This window comes from Rosa rugosa, chromosome 3 (assembly GCF_958449725.1).
Source record: "Rosa rugosa chromosome 3, drRosRugo1.1, whole genome shotgun sequence".
Classification (NCBI taxonomy): Eukaryota; Viridiplantae; Streptophyta; class Magnoliopsida; order Rosales; family Rosaceae; genus Rosa; species Rosa rugosa.
In genome coordinates this window covers 52,775,792-52,790,642 of record NC_084822.1, presented here as the reverse complement: position 1 = coordinate 52,790,642, position 14,851 = coordinate 52,775,792, and the positions used below count along the sequence as shown (strand labels likewise).

Here is a 14,851-nt window from a genome sequence, read left to right as displayed (position 1 = left end):
TCGCGCTAGTATTTTTACGGTTATCAGGTTATTACTGCCTAGTCAAATATTTGATATTTATTGTAAAATGTTGGAAGAATTTTGAATAAAAAGTTGCAAAAGTTCCAATAGGGTTTAGCAACGAGCGTGGTAAGATAGATAGCTTCTAAGGTTTCGTGGCCGCCTCGTAAGATTTGTTGAGGTTGTTGTTGGAGTCTGTCTAAAGTGCTTGGGTTCGTTTATTGGAGGTTTTATTTGGCCGAGAGTTGTGATGTTCCAATCTTTGGTGAATTGGTGGAGATATGTGACTTGGTTGGGTTCTTGTGAATGGATTTCATCATCGGAACCTGCTCCTAAATTCTTTATGGCCAAAACTATACTCATTAGTGCTCACTGAGAACTAACGAGCATAGGTCATTGAAAAAGCAGAGAATTATTAGAAAATTAAACTAAACTAAATTAAAATAGGAGCCCAAGGCCCAAAGAAAATGGTAGAGCCCAAAGTCTAGCAAGATTAGCTCAGCCCAATTCCATTCCAGCTTCCAGCTTCCACTCCCTATCGCTAGGCCTTCACATGCGCTGCTCCACCATCATTACGGCTCGTCACTCCATCACGATCTCACAAAACCCGCCACCATATTGCATCGATGCCATCACCTGAGAACCGCCTCATAATTAGTGCAGCAGTCACAAATCCATAAACAGATTCGGACCTCGACGCACCAACCCATAAACTGCTCCCACCATCCCCCAATTGCCTCCACCGTCGTCTGGTAAAGTTGGAACACACCCAAAACCCAACATGCTGCCAGTCATAGGTCTTGCACCACTGCTAAACGAAAGCCTTGCCACCGAGGTACTTTACACCATAAACATTGTTTATCAATCCCTCTCAACTTCAAGTCCACCTATCCTAGACTAGGAGCAATAGCACAATTTCCGTATGGCAGCAACACAACAACAATAAGTCCCACGCCCATACATCGTTGATCACCGCCGGACGAGGTCGTTAGGATTTTGGACGTCACTCTCTAGCACAGTTTGTGCGGCTATGAGTTTGTTAAAAATTCAAGCCTTAAGGTATTGTGGTTATATACTTATATACTAGCAAGCCTCACCCACTATGTGTGTGGAAAGAAGTTAAAGTAGTGGAAACACTTTCCGTACAACTACCACATTTTCTGCTTTTTAATTTTTTTTCTTTCTATTTTACAATTTACCATATTATTCTTATTGATTAATTATACTTCATAGTTTTTTAATATATAAAGGTTAAATTGGTAAAAAAAATCTGTTTTGGAGAGCAAGCTCTCTTCTCTTAATAATAGTATAGATAGATACGTAGGCATGTGATCTGATTTATTGAACCATTAATAGTGGTAGTCTTGCTCACTTAAGGGACAGTTTAAAGGGACTATGGGAGACAAATGCATTTCAACCACATGTATTAAATTTAAAAGCTGAAAATTATAACAATTTAAAACAGTGTATTTGTTTTTAGCTGTCAGATTCGTTTGTCCCTCACAATACCTTAAAAACTGTCTATTAGGTGAGCACTTGAGCAGCCCTTTTAAGATTGAACATTATTTTATTTTCTAAACGTTCAACCGATCATCAACAGTAGAGTTTTAATCCATATTGATGATAGTCATTAAATCTATGATAGATTTTGAATCCTTATACTTTAGTTTCTACAATGATGATGATCATGTGGAGATAGTTGTACGCAATATGATGTATTTTTTCTAGCAATTTTGCGATAAGACTAATTGCGCTTTGTTTGGACATGAAGTGAACGAAATAAAAAAATTAATCAGATCCATCAAATTTGAAATTTCTAAAGACATTTACAGCTTGTATGACAATGGTGTACCTTCTTCCTTTGATTAATCATCCTCATTCCGCACCCCCACCACCACCAATTGCCACTACAAGAACAAGGAATCACGACTAGTTCTGTAATCAGAACATGAATAGAATGTACATATACAACAATGCGGTCTCAATTCGTTTGCACAAACTCTACACTGGAACAATAAGAGAATCAAGTACAGTACAATAATAGAAAGTGACCAATATGAAGTCAAAAGCTTTTCCCGTTCTCTGTGTGGATGGTTGGGCTTCATTTCACCATCACTCACCGTTGCTTTTTCAACTCCAGGCCCATATTAAATCCCCGGACCACTTGTGAACCACCAGCCATGAAGGCTAAGCTTTAACGTGTGGTCTCTCTCGGTCCAAACAAAAACTAGGCTGTTGTTGCTTCACAGTTCACACTCCCATGACACCACCATAACCAACCAAGATGTTCGCCAAATGTAGAAGCGACACTAGAGTTTCCCAGATTAACCGGATCTCCAGAACCCACTTCCAGCAAAAACCCAACTCCCCAAAACCATGTCTCTGACTATTAAGCTTCACGTTACCACCTCCCACCTCAACATCACCACAATCAAAAGACCAACCCTCCCCAGGTTAAGAACCACCACCAAACCCATTTACCATTCTGACTCATTATTGTGCCTCGTGTATAAACAGAAACCCACAACAATGCATGAGCCGGCTCGATCCACCACCATCAAGAGCTCGCTGATCGAGCCGGACGGCGGGGCCTTGGTCGATCTCGTGGTGCCGGAAAGCGAGCGCGGGAGCAAGGCCCTCGAGGCCGAGTCGCTGCCGAAGGTGAGCCTGACCAAGATTGATCTGGAGTGGGTGCATGTGATCAGCGAGGGATGGGCTAGCCCTTTAAGAGGGTTCATGAGGGAGGACCAGTACTTGCAGAGCTTGCACTTCAATTCGTTGAGAGTCAAGGACGGGTCTGTGGTCAACATGTCGCTTCCCATTGTGTTGGCCATTGACGACGAGACCAGGGAGAGAATCGGGACGTCGCCGAATGTGGGGTTGGTTGGACCTAATGGAGATTTGATTGGGATATTAAGGAGGTCAGTCAATGATAAAAAAAACTCGATAATGTAGTTTAATCACTGTTTTTAGTGTTTGAAATGTTTGATTCCTATATTCCACTTGATTCGGATGAAATCCCAGTGCTACTTCTGAAAACCTGCACATGGAAATTTATACTGTTTGGATTAAATTTATTATATGCTTTTTGTTTGTTAAAGATGATTTTGTAATCACTCATTACTGTCATAGTTACTGTAAGTTTAGCAGAATGGAATATATAGACTTGGATTCTGATTTTATATATAGAAAGTCAACTGGTTTATTTTATTTCATAACATGTATTAGCGCAGTGGAAATTCTACTTGTATTTTATATTATGCAACAGAACTAATCATGTTCAGTTTCGGATTGTCGACTTCATGACTCGCACATAATGTGCATGCTCATGCTAGTCTGTGTTGAATCTTTGGTTGACTGTGTATCTGTACTTCTAAAGACTAAACTCTACACGTTCATGGGAACCAGATTTTCATTTGGCGTAAAAGGCTAAAAGCTCATCAGCTTTATTATTTTCTTCACCTTTGAGCTTTTCTTATTTGTGGCAGCATTGAGATATACAAGCATAACAAAGAAGAAAGGATTGCCAGGACTTGGGGGTCAACTGCACCAGGATTGCCGTACGTTGAAGAGGCCATCACTCCAGCTGGAAACTGGCTTATTGGCGGAGATTTAGAAGTACTAGAGCGTATCAAATACAATGATGGGCTCGATAACTACAGACTCTCTCCTCAACAACTCCGAAACGAATTTGATAGGCGCCAGGCGGACGCAGTTTTTGCGTTTCAGTTGAGAAATCCTGTACATAATGGTCATGCTCTGTTGATGAATGATACACGCCGGCGACTCTTGGAAATGGGTTACAAGAATCCAATTCTACTGCTTCATCCTTTAGGAGGTTTCACAAAGCCGGATGATGTGCCCTTGGATGTTCGGATGGAGCAACATAGCAAGGTCAGTGACATATATGTCAGTTAATAACTTCTGAGTTTGATCTAAGGTGACCAAGCTATAGTAACAAAATGACCTGACAAGCTATCAGTATAGAATATAACCGTCTTTTTTTCTGTACCCTACAAATTATCTGTTTACGTTGTTTCACCTCTGCTCTCAAGTAACCATATATTTGTTGAAATCATTGCAGCAGTAGATGTCCAAACTCCAAATTGGGTGTTTGTTACTAAATGTTTTGCTTCTGCTCAGGTACTAGAGGATGGAGTTCTCGACCCTGAAACTACCATTGTGGGCATATTCCCATCACCTATGCACTATGCAGGTCCAACTGAGGTACAATGGCATGCAAAAGCACGGATAAATGCAGGCGCAAATTTTTACATTGTGGGGCGTGATCCTGCTGGTATGGGACACCCAACAGAGAAGAGAGACTTGTATGACCCTGATCATGGGAAAAAGGTGTTGAGCATGGCACCTGGCCTTGAGAAGCTCAATATTTTGCCATTCAGGGTAGGTGAAATTGTCACAATTTCTAATCTCTGCTGCAATTTCTATGATTGCGTTACATCAGACTTCTACTTACTCACATTTGATGAATTCTTACTTGGGTTGTCTGTCTTGCAAGACTTAGTTACATGTTAAGTAGATTTGACCTTTGAGACTGTTGTATCTTTTCCAATATGACTTGGTACTTTTAGTAGTGGTTGCTGGAATCAACAATTGATATCAGATACTGTAATATCCTCCGCTCTGCATGCTGATTAATCTTTGATTTACTTATAAATGGCAGGTGGCTGCTTATGACACTGTGGAGAAGAAGATGGCATTTTTTGATCCTTCACGTGCAAAAGATTTCCTCTTCATCTCTGGGACCAAGGTAGGAACTGAATTTCAATTCAATGTCAGGAGTGTATCCTGCTTCATTGAAATTGCTATAGGTTTATCAGTAATGAACCATATTGGTTACACATTTCCTGTTACTATAGTTTCACACCTCACTTGGTGTTTCAGATGCGGACTTATGCAAAGACCGGCGAAAACCCTCCTGATGGTTTTATGTGTCCCGGAGGATGGAAGGTTCTAGTGAACTACTACGAGAGCTTGCAAACAGAAGAGTCATCGCAGCAGCAAGCTGTTTTATCTACTTAGATGTATATGATGAGTTGCAGAGCATTCTCTTCGGTTAAGGTCATTGAGGTCTAGCAGGGAAAAGCTTAGTCACTAGGCAAATTATAACCGATCCAGCACAAGGGTCTCTGTTTTTCATTCCGGTAACCGCATCGCATCAGATGCTTGTAACTAGTTGATTTTTTTTGGTCCTCCAATTTTTTTACGTGTTTTTTTTTGGGTCTGATTATGAGATTATATGAACAGGATGACTTGAAAGGAATGAAAGAAATGGTAGGGATATTGGGCTCTTAAAGGAATCAAAGAAGGGGCCAAAAGATTAAATCTTCCAAAATACGCCCTTAATATTCTTCCAAAACGGATTAGACCAAATTGAATTTCTTTATGGACTCGGAATTAGAAAACAAGGCGGTTGCTTAATTACTTGCTTCACTTTTATTTGCCCAAGTTAATATAAAATTTCATCAACATGAACAAATATTGGATGGCTATTGTTTCACTGAAAAGTCCTCAGAATTAACCTTGCACCAGAGTAGACATTATATATTCCCACCGTGAGATATTATTGAACACTGGAAATATTCGTTATATTACAAGAGAAACAGAGATACAAAAGTAGCATATTTTTCCAAAAACATGCTAATCCTATCACATGTTCATGTTGATAACAATACCTACTCAGTTTTCAGATCTAGAAACCATATCACAGACTCACATTTTGTACATTATTGGTGTACCCGAAGCTATTATCCCACTGTAAAAGCGTTGAAATCTTTTCCTTTTTCCTTTGTTTCTTTCCTGCCTCAATCAAAAGGTGGTTGACACATCTATTTAAACCCCAACTTATACGGGTAGTCCCCATTGAAATCTACCTAGCTAGGCCATGAAACTTTGCCCAACTTCATAATCAAGCTCCCTGAAAAAACAAGGTTCTTCATTATATTTCATTGCTCCCATATATTGAGCCTCCAAATAATTCTCCAACCTGGCTTGGACCCCCTGAAAATAGAACAATGTTGTCCCTGTTGTTGTGGTGGGTCGCTTATGTTTCAGACTGATTTGAGCTCCAGAGAATTTCCCCCCATGAGAAATACAGTACATGTGCGCCTTCATATGGTTCAGGTACATCAATGGTCGTCCTTTGCTTCTTGACCTTCCAAGCTTAGCTGTGATGGGTCCGTTTTGAAGTTTAGGGTTGTTATATGACTTTTGTAGATGCTAATTGATGTGTGATTATTCTTTTTATTTTCAGTTATGTGTGATTATTCGTGTTTAAGGGAAATAGATGGCTAAGCTACTGGCACCGATTGAAAGACAATTTTCTAGGGACTAGTCTGGAGCATAATAACTCACTTTTTGTGATGGATCGTTTTCCATTCAATCTGCATCAACCAAGTTCTTGACCATATATAGATTCATAGGTCATCTTAGGCAAGGCCCTCAATTAAAGTTGCAGTTAGGATGGCGGAGCTGCCATGGGGTCTAGCTAGTTTACTTCTTTTGTTTTCCATTATGCAATCATACAGAATTTTACTTTCAAAGGAAATGAGCAATGTGTTGGTGAAATGATACTTTTTCTCTAAGACGGAAATAAAGCTTAGGGCTAAATACTGATTAATACTCTGTAGTTTAGGTTCAAAATTAATTCAATCCCTGAATTTCTAATTTCATCAAAAACATCTCTGCACTCTTAATTTTGACATAATAAGTCCAATCTGTTAGTCTTCCGTTAAGTGAGTCTGTTAAATTGCTGTCGTGGCTCATATGGGGCCTATATTTTATGATGTTGTGTTGAGGTGGCATGCATAGTCAGCTTAGGAGTGAGTCTCACTTTTAACTTTTAGAAATCTATCAAATAAAAAGTTTTTCAACAAATAACCCAACCAAAAATGGCTCCACATGAATCACGGCAGTAAGTTAACGGACTCACTTAGTGGAAGATTAATGATTGGACCTATTAAATTAAAATTGAGAGTACATGGGTGTTTTTGATGAAATTAGTAGTCCAGAGACTGCATTAATTTTGGATCTAAACCATAGGGTAATAACCAATAATTAGCTCTAAAGCTTGTGTATTTAATGAAATATCACAACTAAGATAAAGTTAAGGAAGATATGATGATTGGATATTTTAAGCCAAGGTATTTAATGATTGACAAAATATTCAAGAAAAAATGATAAAAAGTCTGTAAGAAAACGTCTCAACTAAGAGAACGCGCGTTATAGCACGTGTGCCTACGGCATGCCTATGCTCAACTTTCTAGCTTGTTGACACACACTATGCTTCTCTGGATCAAGCTCACGTTATACAAAGAGAGAAACCATGTATTGAATGGATGCCTCAACTAATTTGTAAAAAGAGAGCAAAACAGCAAAAGCTTGATTGTGCTCGATTTTCTTAAACTTTTTCTATCACGCCCATACCATATATAAGAGGCACGCATACTCCACTGCACCGACCACCATCTCATTTCTCATGATCTCCACTAACTCTTACGTACATAAATTTGATCTTTACGTACTTGGGGTTATGTCTGAACCAGTTTGCTCAAAGAGGTTGAAAGCGTGCAGTGCTGCCATTACAGAAAAAGAGGTCCTGAATTTGAATTCATGGGGGCAAAGCCATGTGCAGAAGTCGGGTCAATTTCGAAGAGGAAGAAGCAAAGAACAGTAAACCTTAGCTTTATTTTGAATCGTAGAACATGGGTGTACCCCGTACCTTACAGTCTTTTGAAGGAAGACTAGCTAGCTGTAATCATTTGGCCCCAGTTAAATAAAGCAGTACTGACCAATACTCCATAGCCTTGAATTTATTTTCTCACCGGCCAGCTTGATCGAGCTAGCTTCTCCCTAACACGGCAATGTTAGCATCTTGATTCAGATGGATCAACACCAAAAGGACCGGCTAATTTAAGCTGCCTAAACTTAATTTGGAGTCTTTCTAATCTTCGACAGATAATATGAACGCGGTTTGTAACAAAATATATATGGCTCAAAATCCAAAAGCAAATCCAATCGATCAACTGTATGTTGTGTGTTAAGTACAGGCTAGGGTACGTAACATAATTAAGAACATCATATATAATTCGACTATTATGGCCATACATGCATTTAATTACAAACCCATGCAACTATAATTCGACTATTATGGCCATACATGTTCACCCGCGCCGCGCGCTCCATGGTCGAACTCGAACCAATATGCATGTATGTTCCGAGAGGTCGGTCGTGTTTGCCGGACAGATCGAGCCGTATGTTTCCCGAGCGTGCATTAATGAATGAAGGTGTGAATGAACGAAGAAGCGAAAATAGGGCATTGATGGTAGAGATAAATATTTAGAAGAAGAAGCACGTCCACACTCGATCCACAGCGTTTGTTTTCTTGGCCTCAGAACATTAGGGGGGGGGGGGGGGGGGGGGATCGTATATAATAGATAGAGCCAGCCATGCCAGGCTAGCGGTGGTGGCCGGGGCTCTCATTCAATTTTTGAATTTATTTGTGATTAAGACTATGCTCCTCCCTATTCGATCACTCGATCTGTACGTACTGCTGCTACGAGTTCGTACCAGCACAAGGACCACTTCAACACATGCATATATCATTTCCAAGGAAGAATTAATAGATCCAGCAACTACTATATATCCATGGGATACCTTGAATTAATAGATACCTCAATATCAATGATCAAAATATTGAATTTGTTGGAATAGCCGGTAAGTAATGTCACGGGGGAAAAGTGGGCGCAGGTGATTTTTACAGTGGATGATAATGCCATGTGCATATGCGAAAAAGTAGTATAATTATAATGCAAAGTCTAGTCAATAATTTTTCGTAGTTTTGTATTTTCACATCCACTGCATCTTTATTAATATCGAGTTTTAATACCTTGCAAATGTCTAATTTTACATAGTTACTAATTTTACTGTTTATTGACCTCCAAATTAAGACAGTAAAGTATATAGCGAGAAGGCATTCAGAACACCGATATGCACTTGCACCAACATAAATAGACGACTAGATAATATCAAATGTATTTTTTTGTTATTAAAAAAATGTTGACTATAAATATTAAGACTGATATCACATAATAGTTGCAATATCACTTGCATACAAAAATTTTCGATATCTAACACAACTACAATTTAGCAGCTAATTAAGCACTTTCCCTAAATCAATAGTCCGGATATATAATGTGGATGGATTATATATAAAGATGTTGAGGATTTTCTTATTGTGCAATGTGGTAAAAGTAGAGCTATAAGTAGTCTAGTCTAGTCTTCTTCTGGTTTTGGGAGGGGGGGGGGGGGATTCCAAAGCCAAAAAAGCCTCAATTATGAAACAAAGAGTTATGTGTCAAACAACCCAAAAAGAGGAGACAAACCAAAATCTGCATCTTATGAAAAAAGTTGAGTTCAAACAGACCAGTTGAGTTGAGTTCAACAATGCATATGAAAAAAGTTGTTGCTAGACAATAGCCTCCTAGCTAGTAAAGTAGTAAACTGCCAAAAGTCATTGCAATATAGAGCAGGCAGTCAAAATTAAATTCACCCCTCTTTTATAGTCAAAAATTAAACTGCCAGTCACAAAGTCAGAAATTGGGTTAATTACCTTATCGTCCAACTTCGTTTTTTTTTTTTTTTTTTTTTTATCACATCAACAACTAGTCTTTTTGTGAGTCGAGTGAGTCGAACTCACAACCTCTCACTTACAAAGATGAGACTTATGTCACTAGACCAAATGGTACTGGGCCGTCCAACTTAGTTTTTTTTGTTTACCTTTGAGAATAAATATAGTTATTTCCATATGTTTAGTGTCAGATTTCACATAAGATAAGCGTAAAATCTCACTGACCGGATATAACATAAGAACAAAAAAAATATGCGTGTTTGTAGTTGAAATTGAGGGAAAGATATATACGTAACGTATCCTTGTACGTAATATTTACCAATACCTAGTTGGCCAAAAAGATCTCATGAATGAAAACAAAGCCTTTACAATGTTGGCTAAACCGAAAAAACACCGCCGAAAAAATATAAATTCCACTACAACCAATTTTCTGGAAATTTCACTAAATCCTTTATATCCTCTTGGGGAAAATTTGAATGGAAGAAGCTAAAATACTAATTTAGCATAGTAGGAAAGTGGTGGGATGTTTCTCAATATCCAAGGTTCATAGTGTACAATAACCATGAAGACCAAAAACCCTTACTTGAAAATTGATGAAAAAAATTAGGGTTTGAAATATGACCAAGTGAAGAGAGAGGGACCAAGTTGTCTTTTATGAGTGGAACAAGCGGATGTAAACCCCAAGGCTCTCACTTGTTTCAGACCTCAAAACACACCCTACGCCGGTCGTTTTGTCCCCACAACCCCACATGACTCTGTTCCTCAGTCCTCACCCTCCTTTATATACCCCTTCAAACCCCCCTCAGAATTAACCTCCTCATTTTTTCACTTCACAGCCTCTTCATTTCTCTATAGCTTTTAGTTCTCAACCCACAAATCTTAGAGAGGAATGGCGATCAGAAAAGCCAACCGGCTTACGCAAACTGCGGTGCTGAAGCAGATTCTGAAGAGGTGCTCCAGCTTGGGGAAGAAGCAGCAGTATGACGAACAGGGGCACCCTTTGGACGTGCCAAAGGGACATTTTGTGGTTTATGTTGGGGAAAACAGAAGCAGGTACATAGTACCCATCTCTTTCCTGACCCGACCTGAGTTCCAGAGCCTGCTTCACCAAGCCGAGGAGGAGTTCGGGTTCGATCACGACATGGGCCTTACCATTCCTTGCGAGGAAGAAGTTTTTCAGTCGCTAACGTCCATGCTCAGCGCTTAGGAAGGCTTTTCATGATTGATCTACTACCCTTTTTGTGAGAAAATGGCTCAAGAACAAGATGAAGCTGCTTTACTTGCTTCTCTGTTTCTTTTTTCAGATTTTCTCTTTGCGAATTCAAAAATTGACTCTGACCCGAGAACAAATTCAAAAACCCAGATGGATACTATGATTCTATTACTATCTGGGTTTGGAAATGTAAATGTTATATCAAAGTTTGAGGAATTCTCATCTCACGGTGGTGGTTGTGGGGATTTGTAGTACCAATGTAACCCTGTGGAAGAAACTAATATCATATTTATAATTAATATATCTGAGCTTGTCTTAAAATTATTATTATCAGTGTCACACTTTTGTTTGTCTCTGCTCTCTAACTTTCTTCTTGTTTTCTGGGTTTTGTCTGGTGTGCCTGTGTATATATTCAATATAAATAAAATTTTCTGGTAATCTGTGACTCTCTGGTTAAGTTATTATTATAACTCCTCAAACAGTTTAACGGTTAAAACTGTTGTATACCAACAGAGATTCTTCAACGGACGGGACAGCTGTTGTATACGGAATTAATATTCTGATGAGCAAGCAATTCCTCCTCTGTAATGAAGCAGATCTACTTATGTTTTAGTCTTGATTCTATGGTTGCAGAAGATACATTTCTTCGATTCTAGGGTAAAGTTCTGTAGTACTTTGTAGAGTACTTGAGCAGTGGCGGATCCAGGACAAAATTCTTGTCTAGGCTAATTACAAGGGCACAAATTTTTTTTTTTTCAAATTTCGGTATTATGCATAAATCCAGACACTCACACCAAAAGACTCAAATAAAAATTCTCCAATCTGCAAATCTGCAACACAATTACACAAAATGCACATCTTTAAATAAAAACTAATCACAACATATGCAGTAATAAGATTCAGACCAGTAAAACAACATCTAATTTGAGTACCAAAACTCCAACAATTCAAGTAACACACTAACACTGTGAAAATGTTTGCAAGGTGTCATTTATTCAAAAAACTAAAATAACACTCATATGACAGTGACTACTCATAGTCATAGACCCTTCACATATACAATCTTGGATATTAAACCCGACACATATTCTAATTTCTAAATACAAAATCAAATACAAATCAGAACTGAAAAAAAAAAATATATATATATATATATATAACATGATTAACATAATAACATCAGTAATTGAGCTTAAGCTTGCCTCTCAGCCTCTCATTAATCTTGCTCAGTTGCTCCTCCTTCTCTGCTCTGTTTCAGAATGTTTAGACCGGTTCTTCAGCAAATCAGCAATAACAGTCTACAAAGCACTAGAAGCATAAGATCAGAATTCAGAAGTTGAAATTTGATGGTCGAAAATGGGGCGAAATCTGAATCCGCCACCACTGGTCAGACCTCTCTCTCTCTCTCTCTCCCTCCCAATCCTCAACTTATACCAGATTCCCAGAAAACTGCTAAATCCCAGATCGGAAAAACCGAGCAGGAAGAACCGAAGAATCGGAGATCGATAGATGCATAGAGCTTCATACAATCATACCTGTGTTGGACTGTTGGCGCCGTGTACGGTGTACCCAGTCCCTAGAGTGCGGCTCGCAGCGGAAGCAGAGGAAGCCAGGAAAGATGAGTACTTCAACAGTTCGACTGGGAACACGCGACGAGTTACTGAACTCTTCACACTATAATTTTTTTTTTTTTTACTTTGGGCTGGAATGGGCTGATATATATATATACCTACGGGTTTTTAGCCCAAAATTTCGTCTAGGCTTGAGCCCATACAGCCCTCTAAGTGGATCCGCCCCTGTACTTGAGTACGGGAGGGAGTCGTTGGTCTATTCAGTATTCACCATATGTGTTTGTGTTGTGCTTGCTATATATATTACAAATTAATCTAGCGATTCATATTTTTGAAATTTTAATGCTGCGAATATTCCAAAAATCTACTAACAATTGCACAATGTTAACGGTGATAAAAGAAATATATCATTCGATCTCTTGTTTTCTTCTTCATTTTTTAAGAAAATTACTTCCTTTTTCCAAAGCAGCCAAAGCCACATACTAATTTTGCAACAAGCACCGTCCAGAAAAGCCACTTTTGGGAGCTTAATTTATACAAATTTCAATAAGCATTAGTACTACTCTTTGCTCTTGGTATAAATTACTTCTACTGTTTTAGATTCAATGGGGTCTTCAAATTACTGAACACTACCCCCTGGTCAATCAGCATGCTGTATATTGGTCCAAAAAGTAAGTTGTATTATAGCACCTTAAATTGCTGACCCACCAATTGGATGGTTCATGGTTTGAGACCCACGAGTCAGTCTCAAATAAATACTGATTTCTTATCATTGCCTAGTGCTAGGACCAGAATTATAAAGATGCTTGGTATTTTTTTACATGGATAGTATATAGTTTTTGTGCCCTTGAACTAACTGAATATATGTTGCTAGTTGTTGGATATTAAAAGTTTGCTTTTTTGTTGTAATATCTTAAAAAATCATAAGTTTCTTTGATCCTTTTCATTTTTGGCTTTTGCAGAGAGCAAAAGTTGAAGTAAAAGGTGGTATTTTATTATTTATTTACGGGAAATAAAAATGTAAACACGTCATAGTCATTCATACAAAAGTCTACCGAGTTCATGCTAGAAACGAAGTCATTCACTATTTCACTCCATATTTAGAAATCTCACTAAAGAGAAGAGGAATGGTTGGTAATTTAGTTCCTTCAAAGCTGAGGGTCACTCATTTTATCTTCCAGGAATCCATTGTCCATTATTTCTCATATGGTAAATAAGTTTTGATGGGGGAAAGATGGATGAAGGATGATGGTAATGGAATATACTGTTGATAGGATTCCATCTCCACATAGAAAGTATAGGAAATCCAAAAACTGGGTCTAGTGCTAGGTTAGGCTACAAAGTCAAAGCAAAGCGTAAATTATCCAACAACCATTGGTTTAATTTTTCAATTTTTTATAGCCGTTTATTAGTCCAGTTCATTAATGTTAAATGAGGTTAGGTGTTCGAATTAATTTCATTTCTGAAATACAAAAACATATACAAAATAAGAGTCGCAAATACATCAAGTAATTAAGAATGAGCTATCTCAATTCATATCTCAAGTTCAACACAACTCAACTAGAGAACGGAAACACATATTCTATGAACATAATCATTCTCATGGTTTGGCTATAACCAGTCTTACAAAAGAGTAAATTATTCAAACCCAAAATACAAAAGGTCAAAGCCTAGAAGTCCCTGAAGGATTTGAATTTCATAATCTCTGATATATAACGCAGGCCCCAACTAAGATCTTCTTAAATCTTTGACCTGGAGGGAGCTGTAATTATTATATATACATACTGTTCAATCAGCAGAACTTCCAATGTTAAGCAGTGAAGAACATGGCTACTTGGCCTAGTGGAATAGGACTGACTCTGACTACTCTTCTGAGAAGTAGCTAGGTTTACTAGGAAAGCATGAACAAGTTGAGCTAACATGAGAATTAAGAATGGACTTAATTCACTGAATCCACAAAGTTTTCTGCTGTATTCAATTCCAATCATACATGAATTTTATCATATAGTATCACGTACTAACTACTTCTAATTAGTTAAGAAGCTACCTTTAATTCAACTAATCTCAACCATGAATCAGGACCTAGCTTCTTCTATATTCTTCAGCCTAAGAGGAGGAGTCAGCAAGCAGCAGTACATGCATGACTTTCTGACCTTATCAAGATGTGAATTTTACTCTAACAAGTAATTTCTCTGATCATTAGCAAAACATGGTAGCCATAGATTGCGGATTTAATTAATCATTCGGTACTAAAGCCAAATTAAGAGAAGTTTATTGGCTAGCTAGCTTAATCGAGACCCTAACCTTGTGTTGAAAAGCCGACAAAGTTCACATGTGCAATAGGAGAGGATGATCTGGGAAAGAGTAGGATTAGAAATAAATTAAGAGTAAAAATTTACGGCCAGTTACATAATCTGC

The 14,851-nt window shown here is 38.3% G+C and overlaps 2 protein-coding genes and 1 long non-coding RNA gene across 3 annotated transcripts; 2 read left to right on the top strand and 1 right to left on the bottom strand.

Annotated features, from left to right (window-relative positions):
* Nucleotides 1–2,181: 2,181 nt before the first annotated feature.
* LOC133736322 (ATP sulfurylase 2) lies at nt 2,182–5,317 on the top strand. The gene is made up of 5 exons (XM_062163779.1): nt 2,182–2,921; nt 3,489–3,894; nt 4,144–4,404; nt 4,685–4,771; nt 4,906–5,317. Exons 1-5 carry the CDS (start codon nt 2,377–2,379, stop codon nt 5,041–5,043), a joined length of 1,437 nt encoding a protein of 478 aa, XP_062019763.1. The 5' UTR covers nt 2,182–2,376; the 3' UTR covers nt 5,044–5,317.
* Nucleotides 5,318–10,446: 5,129 nt separating this feature from the next.
* LOC133739048 (protein SMALL AUXIN UP-REGULATED RNA 51-like) lies at nt 10,447–11,186 on the top strand. Its single transcript, XM_062166759.1, has one exon. The coding sequence runs from the start codon at nt 10,539–10,541 to the stop codon at nt 10,854–10,856; it is 318 nt and encodes a 105-aa protein (XP_062022743.1). The 5' UTR covers nt 10,447–10,538; the 3' UTR covers nt 10,857–11,186.
* Nucleotides 11,187–11,836: 650 nt separating this feature from the next.
* Nucleotides 11,837–12,562, bottom strand: LOC133735909 (uncharacterized). Its single transcript, XR_009859339.1, has 2 exons — nt 12,398–12,562; nt 11,837–12,160 (listed from the first exon to the last, which is right to left on the bottom strand). It is a non-coding gene; the product is annotated as an uncharacterized LOC133735909 (long non-coding RNA).
* Nucleotides 12,563–14,851: the final 2,289 nt, after the last annotated feature.